This window comes from Erythrolamprus reginae, chromosome 2 (genome assembly GCF_031021105.1).
Source record: "Erythrolamprus reginae isolate rEryReg1 chromosome 2, rEryReg1.hap1, whole genome shotgun sequence".
NCBI lineage: Eukaryota > Metazoa > Chordata > Lepidosauria > Squamata > Dipsadidae > Erythrolamprus > Erythrolamprus reginae.
In genome coordinates, this window is record NC_091951.1 from 45,112,582 (window position 1) to 45,131,653 (window position 19,072).

Consider the following 19,072-nt stretch of genomic DNA (forward strand, 5'->3'; position numbering starts at 1 on the left):
CTCCAGAGTGCAACTGCAACGAACACTCCCACCGGTGCCACTTCGACATAGCTGTCTACCTGGCTACAGGTAACACCAGTGGCGGGGTCTGTGATGAGTGCCAGCACAACACCATGGGCCACCACTGCCAGAGCTGCAAGCCCTTCTTCTACCGCAACCCACTGGCTGACATCAGGGCCCAAACGGCATGCATTCGTAAGTACCATAGGTCACATTCTCCTTGCATGCCCCATAGAGAAAAGAGGAAGTAATCTTAATTTATGTGTATATTTATGTTCAGACTCCAGAACCCCTCACATTCTGGACATAAATTGTTTCAGCTTCTATCCTCAAAATGACACTAAAACAACTAAATGCAAGGACAGTTTTTTCCTCAAATGCCATCACTCTGCTTAACAGCTAATTCCCACGACACAGTAATACAATTATTTTTTCTCTTCCTTTCTAGTATCTATCTCTTATTACTACAACCATGTTGCTTGCATCTTTCAATTTATATTGTTTTTAAACAATAACAATTTATATTGTTTTTAACAATTTATATTTATGTATTATATTGGCTTCGGAGAGGGGCGGCATACAAATCTAATAAATAATAATAATAATAACAAAACAACAACAACGACAACGACAACGACAATGACAATGACAATAACAATAACAATAACAATAACAATAATATTGTTTTTAACAATTTATATTGTTTATAACAATTTATATTGTTTTTAACAATTTATATTTATATATTATATTGTCTTCAGAGAGGGGTGGCATACAAATCTAATAAATAATAACAATAATAATAATAATAACAACAACAACAATAACAACAACAACAACAATAATAATAATATTGTTTTTAACAATTTATATTGTTTATAACAATTTATATTGCTTTTAAATAATGAAGCCAGGGTGGCGCGGTGTTTAGAGTGCAGCACTGCAGGCTACTTCATCTAACTGCTACCTCTAGTTCAGCAGTTCAGTTCTCACCACCAGCTCAATGTGGACTCAGCCTTCCATCCTTCCGAAGTGGGTGAAATGAAGACCCAGACTGTTGGGGGCAATATGTTGATTCTGTAAACCACTTAGAGAGGGCTGTAAAAGCACTATGAAGCGGTATATAAGTCTAAATTGCTATTTATTTGTCTCCTAGTACGATTTGATTGCTTATTAGTAACCTAGGAGTAGGAAGTATTGTGTCTTATGGTTCTTGGTGAATGTATTTTATTCTCCTTATGTACACTGAGAGCATATGCACCAAAGACAAATTCCTCGTTTCTCCAATCACACTTGTCCAATAAAGAATTCTATTCTATTCTATTCTATTCTATTCTATTCTATATGACTAAAAGTAAATGGTTTTGCCCTCTGGAACCAACTCCCCCCAGAGATTAGAATAGCCCCCACCCTTCTTGCCTTTCGCAAGCTTCTTAAAACCCACCTCTGTCGTCAGGCATGGGGGAATTAAGATATTCTTTCCCCCTAGGCTTCTACAATTTATGTATGGTACGTTTGTATGCATGATTGGTTTTAAAATAAGGGTTTTTAGCTTCTTTAACATTGGATTGTCGCACGTTGTTTTTACCACTGTTGTTAGCCGCCCCGAGTCTACGGAGAGGGGCGGCATGCAAATCCAATAAAATGAAATGAAATGAAATGAAATGAAAAACACTCTATAGGAACTGAAAATTTTTCATTCTTTCATTATTTATTCCCCCCCCCCCCATTGTATCTGATTGTTGGAGATTATCTGGACAAATCCCTGGCAAGCTTTTTAAAAAGGGGTTAGCCATTGCCTCCATCCTAGGGCTTAGAGAAAATGACTGGCCTAATGGGCCCCCATCTGGCTGAAGCAGGAGAAAAAGTCACAGTCTCTCAGTTTCCAGCCTGAGACCTTAACCACTGCACCAAGTTCGCTCTCTTGACTCTCGATCTATTTTTAAATCCCCATTGGTTAAATTGCTAGCCATTTTTAAACTTGTCAGCAAAACAGGTGTTAACATGTTGAGTCCTTCCAGGATGTATTGATCTGTACAAAAGGCTCTGTGGCTTGTAAGGTATTACTGGGGCTTTCCTCCAGAGGAAAGGACTGGAAGTGGATTACGTAATAAGCTGTCAGAAGAACTCAGTAGAAATGAATACTGCACACAACACCCCCTGGGTTTGATTCACACGCTGGATGGTTCTGGATGGTTCTGCCCTCTATGATCCCATAATCTTCTTTAGCAGCCAGTGCAGTTCGATTCTAAAACGAGGGTTCAGTCCAGCTTTTTGATTGAAACAAGAGCCTGAAATGAGTCACAAGGTTGTTTCCCTTTGGATTCTCATTCCGTGGCTCAGGACTACTTCAGCTTCAACGACAACAACACAAGAGCACACAACAGATTTAAACTTAATATTAACCGCTCCAAACTTGACTGTAAAAAATATGACTTCAGTCACCGAGTTGTCGAAGCGTGGAACTCATTACCAAACTCCATAGTGTCATCCCCAAACCCCCAACACTTTACCCTTAGATTATCTACGGTTGACCTATCCAGATTCCTACGAGGTCAGTAAGGGGCGAGTACAAGTGCACTAGAGTGCCTTCTGTCCCCTGTCCTATTGCTCTCCTATATCTCCTATACCTTTCTTCTATTCCTATATCTCTTCTTCTATTCTTTCATTGATGTGTTCTATTACTATATCTTCTTTTCTATTCTTTCTTAGATATATTTTGCTATGAGTATCTCCTCTATAACCTTCATCATGTATTTTACTATGTGTATGTGTGTGTGTGTGTATATATATATATGTAGATTGTTCTGAGTTCGGGTTTTGCCCTGTGTAATATTTTGCATGTCTATGCAAAATATTACACAGGGCAAAACCCGAACTCAGAACAATCTACATACATATACCCGTGAAAATTTACGAAAACAAATATATATATATATATATATATATATATATATATATATATATATATATATATATGTTAAATGTTTTTAGCTGTTTTTAGCACATACAGAATATAGTTGTCGGCTATAAAATATATTAACTGCCTTGTAGTGGTCCTGGGTTGGGCCTAGAGGCAAAAAAGGAGCTGTGACGTTCCTTAAAATATACCAGGGTGATTCGACATAAAACAAAACAAAACATATATACACACACACACACACACACACACACACTAAAACTCTCATTGTGTATTGAACAAAATCAATCAATAAATAAATAAATAAATAAATAAATAAATATCAACATCTTCGGACAATCAAATGTTTGCTTTTCCTGTGCACTAAGCACTACCAAAATGCATGTTATTTATTTATTCGATTTTTATGCCGCCCTTCTCCTTAGACTCAGAGTGGCTTACAACATGTTAGCAATAGCACTTTTTAACAGAGCCAGCATATTGCCCCCACAATCCGGGTCCTCATTTTACCCACCTCGGAAGGATGGAAGGCTGAGTCAACCTTGAGCCGGTGTTGAGATTTGAACCCTGACTTACAGATCTATAGTCAGCTTTAGTGGCCTGCAGTACTGCACTCTACCTGCTGCGCCATCCCGGCTCATGTTCCGGCATGTTTGTGTGTAATAGCCAGGGTAGCGCAGTGGTTAGATTGCAGCGCTGTAGGCTACTTCACCTAACGACTAGCTGTAGTTCAGCAGTTCAGATCCCACCACCGGCTCTAGGTTGATTCATCCTTCCATCCTTCCCAGGTGGGTAAAATGAGGACCCAGATTGTTGGGGGCAATAGGCTGATTCTATAAGCCACTTAGAAAGAGCTGTAAAAGCACTATGAAGTGATATATACGTCTAAATGCTGTTGCTGTTGCTATTACTCTTCCCTCCAAGAATGTGTTCATCTCCTTAGAGTAGGGGTCTCAAACTCAAGGCCTATGAGCCATAACCAGGGCACAGGATGCTTAGATCTCCCCACCCCCGAGGCCTCCCTGGAAACAACAAAGGACTTGTCCATCTTTCCATCTGTCCGTCCATTACCCTGGGGGGGGGGGAATTATTGACCCCCTCAGAGAGGGTTTGCAACTTGGGCGTCCTCCTCGATCCACAGCTCACGTTAAAGCACCATCTTTCAGCTCTGGCGAGGAGAGCATTTGCCCAGGTTCGCCTGGTGCACCAGTTGCAGCCCTATTTGGACCAGGAGTCACTGCTCATAGTCACTCATGCCCTCATCACCTCGAGGTTTGACTACTGCAACGCTCTCTATATGGGGCTACCTTTGAAGAGTGTTCAGAAACTTCAGATCGTGCAGAACGCAGCCGTGAGAGCCATCGTGGGGCTTCCAAGATCTGCCCACCAACACTCCACGGCCTGCACTGGCTGCCAATCACTTTCCGGTCACAATTCAAAGTGTTAGTTATGACCTATAAAGCCCTTCATGGCACCGGACCAGATTATCTCAGGGACCGCCTTCTGCTGCACGAATCCCAGCGACCAGTTAGGTCACACAGAGTGGGCCTTCTCCGGGTCTCGTCAACTAAACAATGTCATTTGGCGGGACCCAGGGGAAGAACCTTCTCTGTGGCGGCCCCGGCCCTTTGGAACCAACTCCCCCCAGAGATTAGAATTGCCCCCACCCTCCTCGCCTTTCGTAAACTTCTTAGAACCCACCTCTGCCGCCAGGAACGGGGGAATTGAGATACTCTTTCTCCCTAGGCCTTTACAATTTACGCATGGTATGTCTGTATATATGTTTGGTTTTTATAATAAGATTTGTTTTAGTTATTTTAGTATTGGATTGGATTGTTACATGCTGTTTTTATCATTGTTGTTAACCGCCCCAAGTCTATGGAGAGGGAAGCCATACAAATCCAATAAATAAATGAATGAATGAATGAATGAATGAATGAATGAATGAATGAATGAATAAATAAATAAATAAATAAATAATTTTTGGGCTGTGACAGCCACCTGCCCACAATGAAATTGAGTTTGACACCCCTGCCTTATTGGGTGAAATGAGAGAAACGTGGACAGGCCAGTATCAACAGGGACCGGGGCCTGGAAGATCTTGAATTATTTTGTAAAACCAAAGTTAGCCTGGTCTTCCTGAATCTGCTCCAAGCGGAAAACAGAGGTGAACAAATCACTATTTCTGGGAATCGCCATCAATGTGGGTTGGTTGTATGGAGTCTTCAGTGTGTTTTGCAGATAAAATGAACAGCAGACGAGGCCTAGTTCTGCCGATCCAATTTACCCATCGCTTCATCACCACATAGACCCTTTTCCTCTTTCGTCTCGTAGCCTGCGACTGTGACCCAGCGGGCTCTTCGGATGGAGGTGTGTGTGACAGTCATACGGACACAATGCTGGGCATGATTGCAGGACAGTGTCGCTGCAAAGAGAACGTCAAAGGCGTGCGTTGTGACAGCTGCAAGGAAGGCTTTTACGGGCTGAGCCTCAACGAACCTCTTGGCTGTCAACGTAAGTAACAAGGTGGCCTGGGAAAACTGTGTGGCTGCAGGAATGGCCACAGAGTGGCCACGGATAGTCACAGAAACATAGAAGATTGACGGCAGAAAAAGACCTGGAAGCATTCCACTCCTGAACTGAAGGTTGCAATGTCCTGGGCTCACCATTTGCGATCTTCTCCACCTGGCTTCCGATAAGCAAAGTCAATGGGAGAAGCCAGATTCATGTAATGACGGCACGGTTCATTTAACAACTCCCATAGCAATTGCAACAATTATTTTCACAATCATGGATAAAAAGATTATAAAATCAGACATGATTGATTGAACAACCCCCTTGTGGTTTCAAGTCATAAAACTTCCTGAACAGTTTAATAAATCACTAAATACATAGAAACATAGAAGATTGGCGGCAGAAAAAGACCTCATGGTCCATTTAGTCTGCCCTTATACTATTTCCTATATTTTATCTTAGGATGGATATATGTTTATCCCAGGCATGTTTAAATTCAGTGACTGGATTTACCAACCACATCTGCTAGAAGTTTGTTCCAAGGATCTACTACTCTTTCAGTAAAAAGCCATGGGGCCTGGTCCTGTGCGACGGTGATGCATCCCATCCAGGAGCCACCAGAAGGAAGACATCCTGCAGGAAGGAAATGATTTCTTCCTGCTGGCAGCTCCCGGCTGGAATGGACCGCCGCGGCACAGGACCCAACCCCGTGGCTTCCGGCAAAGGCGCCCCGTTTAGCCCTAGATTTCTTCCTTCTGGCATCTCTTGGATGGGACTAAATGGAGTGAATTTCTGTTTGCCGGCAGCCAAGGGGCTGGGTTCCTACGTGGTGAAGGTGGCGGTGGTCCATTCCGGCCAGGAGCTGCCAGCAGGAAGAAATCCTTTCCTCCCTGCAGGATTTCTTCCCGCTGGTAGCTCCCAGGCGGAATGGCTTCGGCCATGACTCTATGCATGCACAGGAAGGGCCCGCTCCCGCGCCCCCCTCCTGAGTGTTCCAGTAGGTCCGCGAATGGCTGCCCTTTGCTGCCTGTTGAGGAGAGCACAGAGACAAACCCCGTTCCCCTCTAGCACTGATGATGTTACTCAGTTGGGCAATGAAACATCAGCAAGAAAACAACCAAGCTCAGAGCCCCGACACCCAGTTCAACCTTGAGCTACAAATACAGTGATACCTCTACCTACAAATGCCTCTACTTATGAACTTTTCTAGATGAGAACCAGGTGTTCAAGATTTTTTTGCCTCTTTTCAAGAACCATTTTCCACTTACAAACCTGAGCCTCCCAAACTCTAACTGGAAAAGGCAGGGAGAAGCCTCCGTGGGGCCTCTCTAGGAATCTCCTGGGAGGAAACAGGGCTGGAAAAGGCGGGGAGAAGCCTCTGTGGAGCCTCTCTAGGAATCTCCTGGGAGGAAACAGGGCTGGAAAAGGTGGGGAGAAGCCTCTGTGGAGCCTCTCTAGGAATCTCCTGGGAGGAAACAGGGCTGGAAAAGGTGGGGAGAAGCCTCTGTGGAGCCTCTCTAGGAATCTCCTGAGAGGAAACAGGGCTGGGAAAGGTGGGGAGAAGCCTTTGTGGGACCTCTCTAGGAATCTCCTGGGAGGAAACAGGGCTGGAAAAGGCAGGAAGAAGCCTCTGTGGGACCTCTCTAGGAATCTCCTGGGAGGAAACAGGGCTGGAAAAGGCACAGAGAAGCCTCCATAGGGCCGCTCTAGGAATCTCCTGGGAGGAAACAGGGCTGGAAAAGGGGGGAGAAGCCTCTGTGAGACCTCTCTAGGAATCTCCTGGGAGGAAACAGGGCTGGAAAAGGGGAGAGAAGCCTCTGTGAGACCTCTCCAGGAATCTCCTGGGAGGAAACAGGGCTGGAAAAGGCAGAGAGAAGCCTCTGTGGGGCCTCTCTAGGAATATCCTGAGAGGAAACAGGACTGGAAAAGGCGGGGAGAAGCCTCTGTGAGAACCTCTCTAGGAATCTCCTGGGAGGAAACAGGGCTGGAAAAGGGGGGAGAAGCCTCTGTGAGACCTCTCTAGGAATCTCCTGGGAGGAAACAGGGCTGGAAAAGGCAGAGAGAAGCCTCCATAGGGCCGCTCTAGGAATCTCCTGGGAGGAAACAGGGCTGGAAAAGGGGGGAGAAGCCTCTGTGAGACCTCTCTAGGAATCTCCTGGGAGGAAACAGGGCTGGAAAAGGCAGAGAGAAGCCTCCATAGGGCCGCTCTAGGAATCTCCTGGGAGGAAACAGGGCTGGAAAAGGGGGGAGAAGCCTCCGTGGGGCCTCTCTAGGAATCTCCTGGGAGGAAACAGGGCCCCCACCCTCCCTGTCGTTTCCCCAATCGCATGCATTATTTGCTTTTACATTAATTCCTATGGGAAAAAATTACTTCTTACAAACCTTTCTACTTAAGAACCTGGTCATGGAACGAATTAAGTTCGTAAGTAGAGGCGCCACTGTATTTTTTTCTATCAGTCCTCATGAGTTTTAGGTTTCCTACCCCACTTTTTAAAGACCAGACACGGATCCCACGGAAATTACTGGTGTGTGTTCTCAGCCTGCAGGTGCGACCTTCGTGGGATCACCACCGATAGCAGCCCCTGTGACCAGACCAGCGGTGATTGCTATTGCAAGCGTTTCGTCACTGGGCAATACTGCGACCAGTGTTTGGTGAGTGAGTGATTGTTGTATCAATTGGATTTGTGCTGTGCATATTTTGAGCCCAGTCCCTAATGGGTGTGTTTGGTCCTTCTCCCTTTCACAGCCTGAATACTGGGGTTTGAGCTACGATGTGGCAGGCTGCCGAAGCTGTGCTTGTGATTTTGGAGGTGCCTACGACAATAGGTAGGAATGCGGTGAGCGGGACACCAAAGGGCAGAAGGAAAGATTTTAAGTGGCTCCTGAGAGACCGTCTGCTTCTCCACCAGCTGAGAATTCTGAATTGACAGGTCCTGAAAATAGAGCTTCACAAATTAGCTCCATGGCTAGTGGTCAAATTCTGTAATAACACCCTTAAGCAGTTCGCCACAACACACTTAAGCAGTTCATTGCAACAGCACTAACATTCTTCAACATTGAGCACAAATAGGGATTCTAGCTTTTGAGTATCAAAACTACATTTAAGCACTTTTCTTCCTTCCTTCCTTCCTTCCTTCCTTTCTTTCCTTCCTTTCTTTCTTTCCTTCCTTCCTTCCTTCCTTTCCTTCCTTCCTTCCTTTCCTTCCTTCCTTTCTTTCTTTCTTTCTTTCCTTCCTTCTTTCCTTTCTTTCTTTCTTTCCTTTCTTTCTTTCTTTCTTTCCTTCTTTCCTTTCTTTCTTTCTTTCCTTCCTTCCTTCCTTCTTTCCTTTCTTTCCTTCCTTCCTTCCTTCCTTTCTTTCCTTCCTTCCTTCCTTTCCTTTCTTTCTTTCCTTCTTTCCTTCCTTCCTTCCTTCCTTCCTTTCCTTCCTTCCTTCCTTCTTTCCTTCTTTCCTTCCTTCCTTCCTTTCCTTCCTTTCTTTCTTTCTTTCCTTCTTTCCTTTCTTTCCTTCCTTCCTTCCTTCCTTCCTTTCCTTTCTTTCTTTCTTTCCTTCCTTCCTTCCTTCCTTCCTTCTTTCCTTCCTTTCCTTCCTTCCTTCCTTCCTTCCTTTCCTTTCTTTCCTTCTTTCTTTCTTTTTTTTTTGTACCAAATGAAATTTCACAAAATGATAACTTATACCTAGTGATGGGCTCCTACAGGTACGGTCAGGCACACAGTACCAGTAGCAAAATTTTGATATTTTTTTTTTCTTTTTCTCCCTTCTGGGTTCTGGATATGTTTTTCCTAATGCAGTAAATGAGGTTGAATGTGTATAATTTTAGAAGAGCTGTGCGTGTGTGAGTGTACAAGCACTTTATATAGTAGATAATCAGGGGTGGGCTACTGCCCAGACAGGAGGGAACGCAGTGGGGTAGTGAAAATGGAGCTCCACCCCAGAGCACCCAATTTGCACTGAAAGATGTTGAAACAAAATGCATAAGCCACGCCCACAGTGTGGTAGTAAAAATTTTGGTAGCCCATCATTGCTTATACCTGAATGCATTTGAGAAAACTACCAGGAACCAGACCAAAGCGCTTTGGGAACAGGGGCTGGTCCTTTGGGGGCCATTTTACTGTATTCTCAGTGTGTCTCCCCCAAAGGCCCTGCTTAGCTTAGCAATAGTTATTGCAAAAGTTCTCCTCTGGGTCCTAGTGCCCCCCAAGTTACTCTTCTTTTGGGCTGGGTGAACCAACCATCTGGTGAGACGGGGTTCTCGTGCTCACACCTCTACCAATTTTGGGCCAATTTTCTCCCAACTCAACTTCCAAGATCTCTACTCACAACACAGATATTTTGTGATACAAGATGCAAACACTTCTTGAGATTTGGAGTTGGGCCAATTGCCTCTTGAAACCTTCCAGGAACATGGCATTCCCCTTTTTTTTCTGCAGCTGGCAAACTGCCTTGCAGTGTCCTGTGACCTGATGCAAGGCTTAAGGCAGCCAAACAGACCCCAAAAGATATTTGTTTTTCTCATCGCAAAACTAAACATGGCAAGGCAAGAAAAGGATTGCAAGAGAGGGCGTGGGTGGAATGTTGGCACTCCACGAGTGGGGGCCTCGGCTGTCTGCTGTGATAACACCCGTTGCGTTTTGCAAGACTGAATCGGAGAATTTTGGGGAATTTTGCACGGTGCTGCAAAAAATGTGATACTCCTTATTGCATCCAGCCCTGTTTGGAATAGGCTGATTCAGCCTTGAATTTTTGCTTACCAAAGCAAAGCCTAATTGGATCAGGATTCCTTGCTTGAAGATGCATTTGACAATCGAGCTCTCTTCTTGACCAATAATTTATTTTATTTTATTTTATTTATTTGTCAAACATGTATAGGATAGTAATAGTTTGTATAAACATAACATAAGTAAAATAGAATTCTTTATTGGCCAAGTGTGATTGGACACACAAGGAATTGTGTCTTTGGTGCGGTATGCTCTCAGTGTACGTAAAAGAAAATATAGATTTGTCAAGGGTCATGTGGTTAGTGATTGTCATGGGGGTCAAATAAGCAAAAAGACACAATCAATATTAATAAAAATCTTAAGGATACAAGCAACAAGTTACAGTCCTTCAGTCATAAGTGGGAGGAAAAGGGTGAATGACGAGGAAAAAAACTAGTAGAAATAAAAGTGCAGACTTAGTAAAAAGTTTGACAGTGTTGAGTAAATTATTTGTTTTGTAGAGCAGTGATTTTCAACCTTTTTTGAGCCGCGGCACATTTTTTACATTTTAAAATCCTGGGGCACACTCTCCTATCTTTTTCCATCCCTGTCTCCTCCCCACCCCTGTGTGTGTGTTTGTATACACACTTTTGAACCATTTCCAAAAACAGGTGAGGGCTGGGGGGTTTTCTCTCTCTTATTCTTTGGGATCTTTTTATCATATGCTTTAAATCAAGAGTCACTTCTCTCTCTCTTTTGTTTCTCTCTCTTTCCTCTCATTCTCTATCTCAATCATTTTCTCATTTCTCTTTTTTTCCTCCCCTTTTTGCTCATTTCTCTCTCTCTCTTCCTTCCTCTCCTTTTCTCTCTCTCTCTCTCTTGCTTTCTTTCTCTCTTGCTTTCTCTCTCTCTCTCTTGCTTTCTTTCTCTCTGACACTTGCTTTCTCTCTCTTTGTCTTTTCTTTCTCTCTCTTGCTTTCTCTCTCTCTCTCTTTCTCTCTTGCTTTCTTTCTTTTTCTTTCTCTCTCTCTCACACACACACCCTCTCTCTCTCTCTCTGCAAAAAGTTGTGAGACCGGAACCTGAGCTTCCTTTTTCGTGGCACACCTGACCATGTCTCACGGCACACTGGTTGAAAAACACTTGTAGAGTGATGGCGTTTGGGGGAAAAACTGTTCTTGTGTCTAGATGTCTTGGTGTGCAGTGCTCTGTAGCGACGTTTTGAGGGTAGGAGTTGAAATAATTTGTGTCCAGGATGTGGGGGGGTCAGTAAATATTTTCACCGCCCTCTTTTTGACTTGTGCAAAAGGAAAAAATAATAATAAAAGAGGACAATAGGACAGTAGGACAGGGATGGTAGGCACAACGGTGCATTTAAGCACACCCCTTACAGACCTCTTAGAAACGGGGAGAGGTTGACTGTAGACAATCTAAGGTTAAAGTTTTTGGGGTTTGGAGAAGAAACCACAAAGTCAGTTAGTGCATCCCAGGCGTTGATCACTCTATTGCTGAAGTCATATTTTCTGCAATCGAGTTTGGAGCGGTTTTCATTCAGTTTGAATCTATTACGTGCTCGTGTATTGCTGTGGTTAAAGGTGAAGTAATCATTAACAGGAAGGACATTTTGGTATATTATTATTATTATTATTATTATTATTATTATTATTATTATTATTATTTTTAATTGGATTTGTATGACGCCCCTCTCCGCAGACTCGGGGCAGCTAACAACAGCAGTAAAACAGTACAACAAAACCCAATACTAAAAAACCAGTTAAAAACCCATTGTATAAAAACCAATCATACATACAAACATACTATACATAAAATTGTGAAGGCCTAGGGGGAAAGTGTATCTTAGTTCCCCCATGCCTGGCGGCAGAGGTGGGTTTTAAGCAGCTTACGAAAGGCAAGGAGGGTGGGGGCAATTCTAATCTCTGGGGGGAGTTGGTTCTAGAGGGTCGGGGCCGCCACAGAGAAGGCTCTTCCTCTGGGTCCCGCCAAGCGACATTGTTTGGTTGATGGGACCCGGAGAAGACCCACTCTGTGGGACCTAACTGGTCGCTGGGATTTTGGTATATGGCATTGGTATATGAGACCATGTCAGTCTCGTAATCACCCCTTCTCTTATGTCTCTTATATCTCAGTTTGCACCATGGGAAAGGCTGATGTAAGCCATAATCAGTATGTAACCATGGGTTTGCTAATTGTGCTGCAACCTGATTGGTTGTAACCTATATAAGAAGTAACACTCTTGCATGGGTGTGATTGGTTATAGAGTGCTTTGTGCTGGGTGGTTTGTTATAGTGGTTGGTAGTTTGTGAGTTGGTGGTTTAGTGCCTAGTGGTTTGTGGGTAGTTACAGTAGTGGATGTAATAGTGACAGCTATTGTGATAGTTTATGTAGAGAAACATTTTACTAAGAAGAAAAGTAAAATACATTTTTACAAGAAAGCCTGCTGCTGTGTTTTTCATTGAAGACTTCAGTTAGGTATAGTGGCGAGAAAGTATGGTGACAGTTTATTTAGAGAAACATTTTGCTAAGAAGAAAACTAAAATATATTTTTACAAGAAAGCCCGCTGCTGTGTTTTTCATTGAAGACTTCAATTAGCTTTAGTGGCGAACTGTGGCTAATTGGTGGAGTTACCTTGCGCTTGCGCAAAACTCTCCTCCAATAAAGGGGGCTTATTTTTTTCTGCTGTTGTGCCTTCTGTCTCCAGATGCTCTATGAACGATGGCCAGTGTCCCTGTCGGCCCCACCTTATAGGTCGTCAGTGCAACGACGTGCAGCCTGGGTTTTTCTGCATGCCCTTGGACTACTACACGTATGAAGCTGAACACGCCACTGGTCTTCCTCCAACCAGTCCAGATCTCCCAGTAAGTGTGCTGGGCAAAGGAGGAGGGAATTTTTATTTATTTATTTATTTATTTATTTATTTATTTATTTATTTATTCATTCATTCATTCATTCATTCATTCATTCATTCATTCATTCATTCATTTATTTATTTATTGGATTTGTATGCCGCCCCTCTCCATGGACTCGGGGTGGCTAACAACAATGATAAAAACAGCATGTAACAATCCAATTCTAAAACAACTAAAAAACCCTTATTATAAAACCAAACATATATACAAACATACCATGCATAAATTGTAAAGGCCTAGGGGGAAAGAATATCTCAGTTCCCCCATGCCTGATGGCAGAGGTGGGTTTTAAGGAGCTTACGAAAGGCGAGGAGGGTGGGGGCAATTCTAATCTCTGGTGGGAGTTGGTTCCAGAGGGTCGGGGCTGCCACAGAGAAGGCTCTTCCCCTGGGTCCCGCCAAACGACATTGTTTAGTTGACGGGACTCGGAGAAGGCCCACTCTGTGGGACCTAACCGGTCGCTGGGATTTGTGTGGCAGAAGGCGATCCCGGAGATAATCTGGTCTGGTAGGGCAAAAAACTGTTGTATCTACCTGCAGCTTTGTCTGGGTCTAGAAAACCATTGTCATTTATCAAGAAAGGAAAGGATGCGGGTGGTCTGAAGATGGCTTAAGTGAAGACCGCTTGAATGCTAGGGAATACAATACAAGAAAAGGCTGCAAGAGCAGAGGTGGGTTTCAGGAGGTTCTGACCAGTTCTGGAGAAACGGTGGCGGAAATTTTGAGTGCGAGGGTTATCCGGAAAATAAGGTTACAAGACACGTAGCTGTCGCGGGGAATGTTCGTGGGTGAAGTTGGTATCGCTGTCATGTAGCGGGAAGCCAAGATCCTTATTGAAGCACACAAAATTGACAAGAACCAGTGCTGCCCGTGAATTCCTTGGCCGTTTCGAGATTGAAGGCGAGGCTTTTCTCAACTGTATAGTGACAGGAGATGAAACTCGGGCTTATTTTATACTCCAGAGAGCATACGTCAATCAATGCAGTGGTGCCCTGCCCATTCTCCTTCAGCTAAAAAATTCAGAACTCAGCAATCGGCGAGAAAAATCTTGGGCACCCATCGCAGCAGTGTTCATGCCGTTAGCATTCAGATATTACATATTGCAGCACGCACCTCACACTTGGAGGGAAATGGAATGAGGACGCTCATCTCTAACTTTCACGGCAGTCGATGATCTACTGACCCCTGACACTGCTCGTTCTCTTCCGCTGGCTTCACGCTACATGATACTAATAGCAACTTCGCCCATGAACATTCCCTGTGAGAGCTATAAGCCTTTTAAGCTTACTTTCCAGATAACCCTCGTCGTTTGGAAAACCGACAGCGGAAATGTTGAGTAGTTTGCAGAACCAGTAGCAGAAATGTCAGGTAGTTTGTAAATACCACCTCTGACTGGCCCTGCCCTCATCTATTTTCTGTCTCCCGAGTTCCAGCTGATTGGGAGGAAATGGGGATTTGGCAGTAAACTTCCCCCAGAGTTGGGAGGGAATGGAGATTTTACAGTATCATTCCCCTGCCACGCCCACTAAGCCACGCCCACAGAATCATCAGTAAAATACAGTGATACCTTGTCTTACAAACTTAATTGGTTCCAGGATGAGGTTCTTAAGGTGAAAAGTTTGTAAGACGAAACAATGTTTCCCATAGGAATCAATGGAAAAGCTATTAATGCGTGCAAGGCCAAAATTTGTCCCTTTTGCCAGCCGAAGCGCCCGTTTTTGCACTGCTGGGATTCCCCTGAGGCTCCCCTCCATGGGAAACCCCACCTCCGGACTTCTGTGTTTTTGCGATGCTGCAGGGGAATCCCAGCATCACAAAAACGAGCGCTTTGCTGGCAACGGAAGTCCGGAGGTGGGGTTTCCCAGCGAAGGGAGCATCAGTGAAATTGCAGCATCGCAAAAACACGGAAGTCCTCGAAACCTCACCTCCGGACCTCTGTGTTTTTGCGATGCTGCAATTTCATTGAGGCTCCCCTCGCTAGGAAGCCCCACCTCTGGACTTCCGTTGCCAGCGACGCGCCCGTTTTTGCGCTGCTGGGATTCCCCTGCAGCATCACAAAAACACGGAAGTCCAGAGGTGGAGTTTCCCATGGAGGGGAGCCTCAGGGGAATCCCAGCAGCGCAAAAACAGGTGCTTCGCTGGCAACGGAAGTCCGGAGGCGGGGCATCCGAGCAGCAGCGGTGGGTTTGTAAGGTGAAAATAGTTTGTAAGAAGAGGCAAAAAAATCTTAAACCCCGGGTTTGTATCTCAAAAAGTTTGTATGACGAGGCGTTTGTAAGACGAGGTATCACTGTATTTTACATAGTGCAAGAGGCTAACCAGAGATGCTACAGTGTATTATGCCTGGAAAGGGTATGGCTAACAGTTTTCAGCCTGTTCTTTTGGAACTTGGGGATAGAGGTCAACCCCATCCATGAGCTGAAATCACACATCACAACATCAAATATTGTTGGTGCCAACACTCAAGCTTTTGGCACCAACAAGCAAGGGGTCCAAAATACACACTGTAGAGGGGAATATGGATCCCTTCTTGCAGATTTTAGCTCCTTCGGATTGTTGCATGGCCAAAGCAGAAAACACACAATTCCACATAACAATTGTTAAAGTGAGATCTGCTTTCCTCCCGGTGACAGGGCACTTTGCGGCCGGAATCGCCTGTGGATTGTGTGGAATATTACAACGGAGTCCAGAACGGACGCAAAGTGAGGCTGAGGCGCCAGCACAGCACGATAAGACTCTTGCAGCAGCGGGGGGCGCTCTCGAGGTCCCGACAGCTTCAACAAAAGGTGACGGTGGGAAAATGTCTGTGGGAAAAGTGATGCTGGAAGAGAAACCGGGATTGCCCAGAGCTCTCTCAGAAGACTCAACTCCCGAAGAAAGAATTAGATGAGATTTTCTTTCCCAGCTCACATTCAGCAAACAGGACTGAAAGCTGAATTTCATTTTGATCCCAGTGAAAGGGCATTGTCCTGCACTACACTAGTTTATGGGAATTTATAGAGAGTTGTGGGACTGATTCTCACATTAACCCCTTGAATAGTTCACTCCTCTTGCAGCCCAGAGTCAAAGGGAGTCAGGCAGCATATAACTTAGATAAAGATAGCCGTCGTGTCTGTACTGGAGCATGATCAACCTTTTTATTTATTTATTTATTTTATTTATTCATTTGTCCAATACACAAATACATAGGAAGAAAAATAGACATGTGATAATATAAAAGAGGGTGAAGGTGAACTTAGAGAAGAGGATATATGAAAGAAAGAGAATATATAAGATAGGTGAAAGAAAGGAAAGACAATTGGACAGGGGACGAAAGGCACACCGGTGCACTTATGTACGCCCCTTACTGGTCTCTTAGGATTTTATGTCTTTTGGGCAGTCACTACATGAATTATGTAGTCATTAAGCAAACCAATTGTTCGCCGCGAGCCAGTTTTGCTGCAAGTTTGAGGTTAAATGCCACTTTTTGGTCAAAAATATCATAAAACACGGTCATGCCACCATAAGATACTGCAAAGAGGCATAAATGCATGCCATTGCTCAAAATGCTGCCACATGATTATGGGGTATATGTGTGTGGCTACTGGAACGTCATGACTAGGTATCCTCAGAGAAGTCTGTCATAACTCTGAACAGTCACAAAGTGATCAGTCGTAAGTCAAGGACTACCTGTATTTCCTACGTTCTTTTTTCTCTGAAAAATAATGTGTTGTAAGGATGAAAGTGAAAATGGATGGATCCATGAATAGATTAGATGATGAAAGAAAGAGAGAGAGAGAGAGAGAAGGGAGTGAAGGAATGAATGAAGGAAGGAGGGAGGGAGGGGGAGAAAGAGAGAAAGAAAGAGAGAAAGAAAGAAAGAAAGGAAAGATAGATAGATAGATAGATAGATAGATAGATAGATAGATAGATAGATAGATAGATATAGATAGATAGATAGCTAATAGAGATAGATAGATAGATAGATAGATAGATAGATAATAGATAGATAGATAGATAGATAGATAGATAGATAGATAGATAGATAGATAGATAGATAGATAGATAGATAGATAGATAGATAGATAGATAGATAGATTTGAGAGATGGGAGAGGATGCCTGTAAATTGTTGAGCTCTGGGGTTTTATTTAGCTAAAAGGTAAAAGAATAAAACTTAACACCATTGTACTTCTCTGTCATGAGGGAGGGAGGAAAGTGGGGAGAGAGAGAGGGAGAGAGAGAGAAAAGAAAGAAAAGGAAAGGTAGAAGGAAGAAAGAAAGAAAGATTTGTGACATGGAACAGGAGAGGGGCAGTATACAAATCTAATAAACTATAAACTATAAATTGTTGAGCTCTAGGTTCTATTAAGCCAAAAGGTAAAAGAATAAAACTTAAATCCATTATACTTCTCTGTCATGATTTAAATGCATCTTGAGCGTGTAAGAAAGGTGTGTGGCTTTGCTGCAACGGTAACTCAGGCTTCCTCCAAGGGCTGTTTCCACTTGCCAATCAAGTTGTTGTAAACATACTCAAGGAAGAGTCAGAAAGGTATGAGTAAGAAACCCTGGAAAGACGGTGGTACCATGTCTGTGCTACTGACACTGCATTTTTATCTGCAGCCTGATGTGGAAATTGTACAGCGGGAGCACAAAGGCCACATGATCACATGGACAGGCCCAGGCTTTGCCCGTGTGCGCGATGGAGCTGGACTATCCTTCCTCATTGACAACATCCCTTACCCAATGGAATATGGCATCCTCTTCCGCTATGAACCTGAGGTGGGTAGAAATTGTTGGAGGGAAGGCGGGTGGGGTTTTGACGGGCCAAATCTAGACCTTATCTTCACCACATGCACGGGAGCAAGAATGATTTAACAGAATGAGTACCAAATCATTTTGGAGTAATAATAACAGTATACAATGTAACAAGTCTAATATTAAAAGAAAGTATCTAAAAACCTGTCATTTAAAAATCATACAACACAAGCACACCATACATAAACTATATAAGCCCGGGGGAGATGTCTCAATTCCCCCATGCCTGGCGATATAGGTGGGTCTTGAGCAATTTACGAAAGGCAAGGAGGATGGGGGCAGTTCTGATCTCTGGGGGGAGCTGGTTCCAGAGGGCCGGGGCCGCCACAGAGAAGGGTCTTCCCCTGGGGCCCACCAGACGACATTGTTTAGTCGACGGGACCCGGAGAAGGCCAACTCTGTGGGACCTTATTGGCCGCTGGGATTCGTGTGGCAGAAGATGATCCTGGATATTCTGGTCCAATGACCTTTATGACATATAAAACCCTACATGGCATAGGACCGGACTATCTCCGAGACCGCCTTCTGCCGCATGAATCTCAGTGATTGGTGAGGTCCCACAGAGTTTGTCTCCTCAGGGTCCCGTCGACCAAACAATGCCAGCTGGCAGGACCTAGGGGAAGAGCCTTCTCTGTGGAGGGGCCGGCCCTCTGGAATCAGCTCCCCCCAGAAATTCGCACTTCCCCCACCCTCCTTGCCTTCTGAAAGAGCCTAAAAACTCATCTTTATCGCCAGGCATGGCTTTACTACTTCCCCCTGACCAACGAATGCTTTTAGTACGGTTGTTGAATGAATAGTAATGGAAGTTTTTAAAGTAGATTTTTAAGGATTGTTTTTATGTATTAATTGGATTGATTTTACTATTGTCTCTTTATGTTTCTTCTGAGCCGCCTTGAGTCCTCAGAGAGGGGCGGCATGCAAATCCAATTAATTAATTAGATAATGAATGAATGAATGAATGAATGAATGAATGAATGAATGAATGATGTGGTGTGTGACTCCCTATGCATCACCAACATCTCCTTTAGAGAAAAAAAGGGCTATGATGACAATAATAAATGTTTGTTCAGGTTTTAATGGTTTTGATCCACAGCTCACATTAGAGAAACATCTTTCAGCTGTGGCGAGGGGGGCGTTTGCCCAGGTTCGCCTGGTGCACCAGTTGCAGCCCTATCTGGATCTGGACTCACTGCTCACAGTCACTCACGCCCTCATCACCT

The 19,072-nt window shown here is 44.0% G+C and overlaps 1 protein-coding gene across 3 annotated transcripts in view; it reads left to right on the forward strand.

The window, feature by feature from the left end:
• The window catches only part of LOC139160312 (laminin subunit beta-1-like), a 140,702-nt gene that overhangs the window by 63,818 nt on the left and 57,812 nt on the right, over positions 1-19,072 (forward strand). For all 3 annotated transcript variants that reach the window (XM_070738054.1, XM_070738056.1, XM_070738055.1), the window contains exons 10-16: positions 7-195; positions 5,255-5,434; positions 7,974-8,086; positions 8,181-8,260; positions 12,851-13,007; positions 15,691-15,843; positions 17,658-17,816. In XM_070738054.1, coding sequence (XP_070594155.1) covers positions 7-195; positions 5,255-5,434; positions 7,974-8,086; positions 8,181-8,260; positions 12,851-13,007; positions 15,691-15,843; positions 17,658-17,816 — 1,031 coding nt within the window. The remainder of the gene's footprint in view (positions 1-6; positions 196-5,254; positions 5,435-7,973; positions 8,087-8,180; positions 8,261-12,850; positions 13,008-15,690; positions 15,844-17,657; positions 17,817-19,072) is intronic.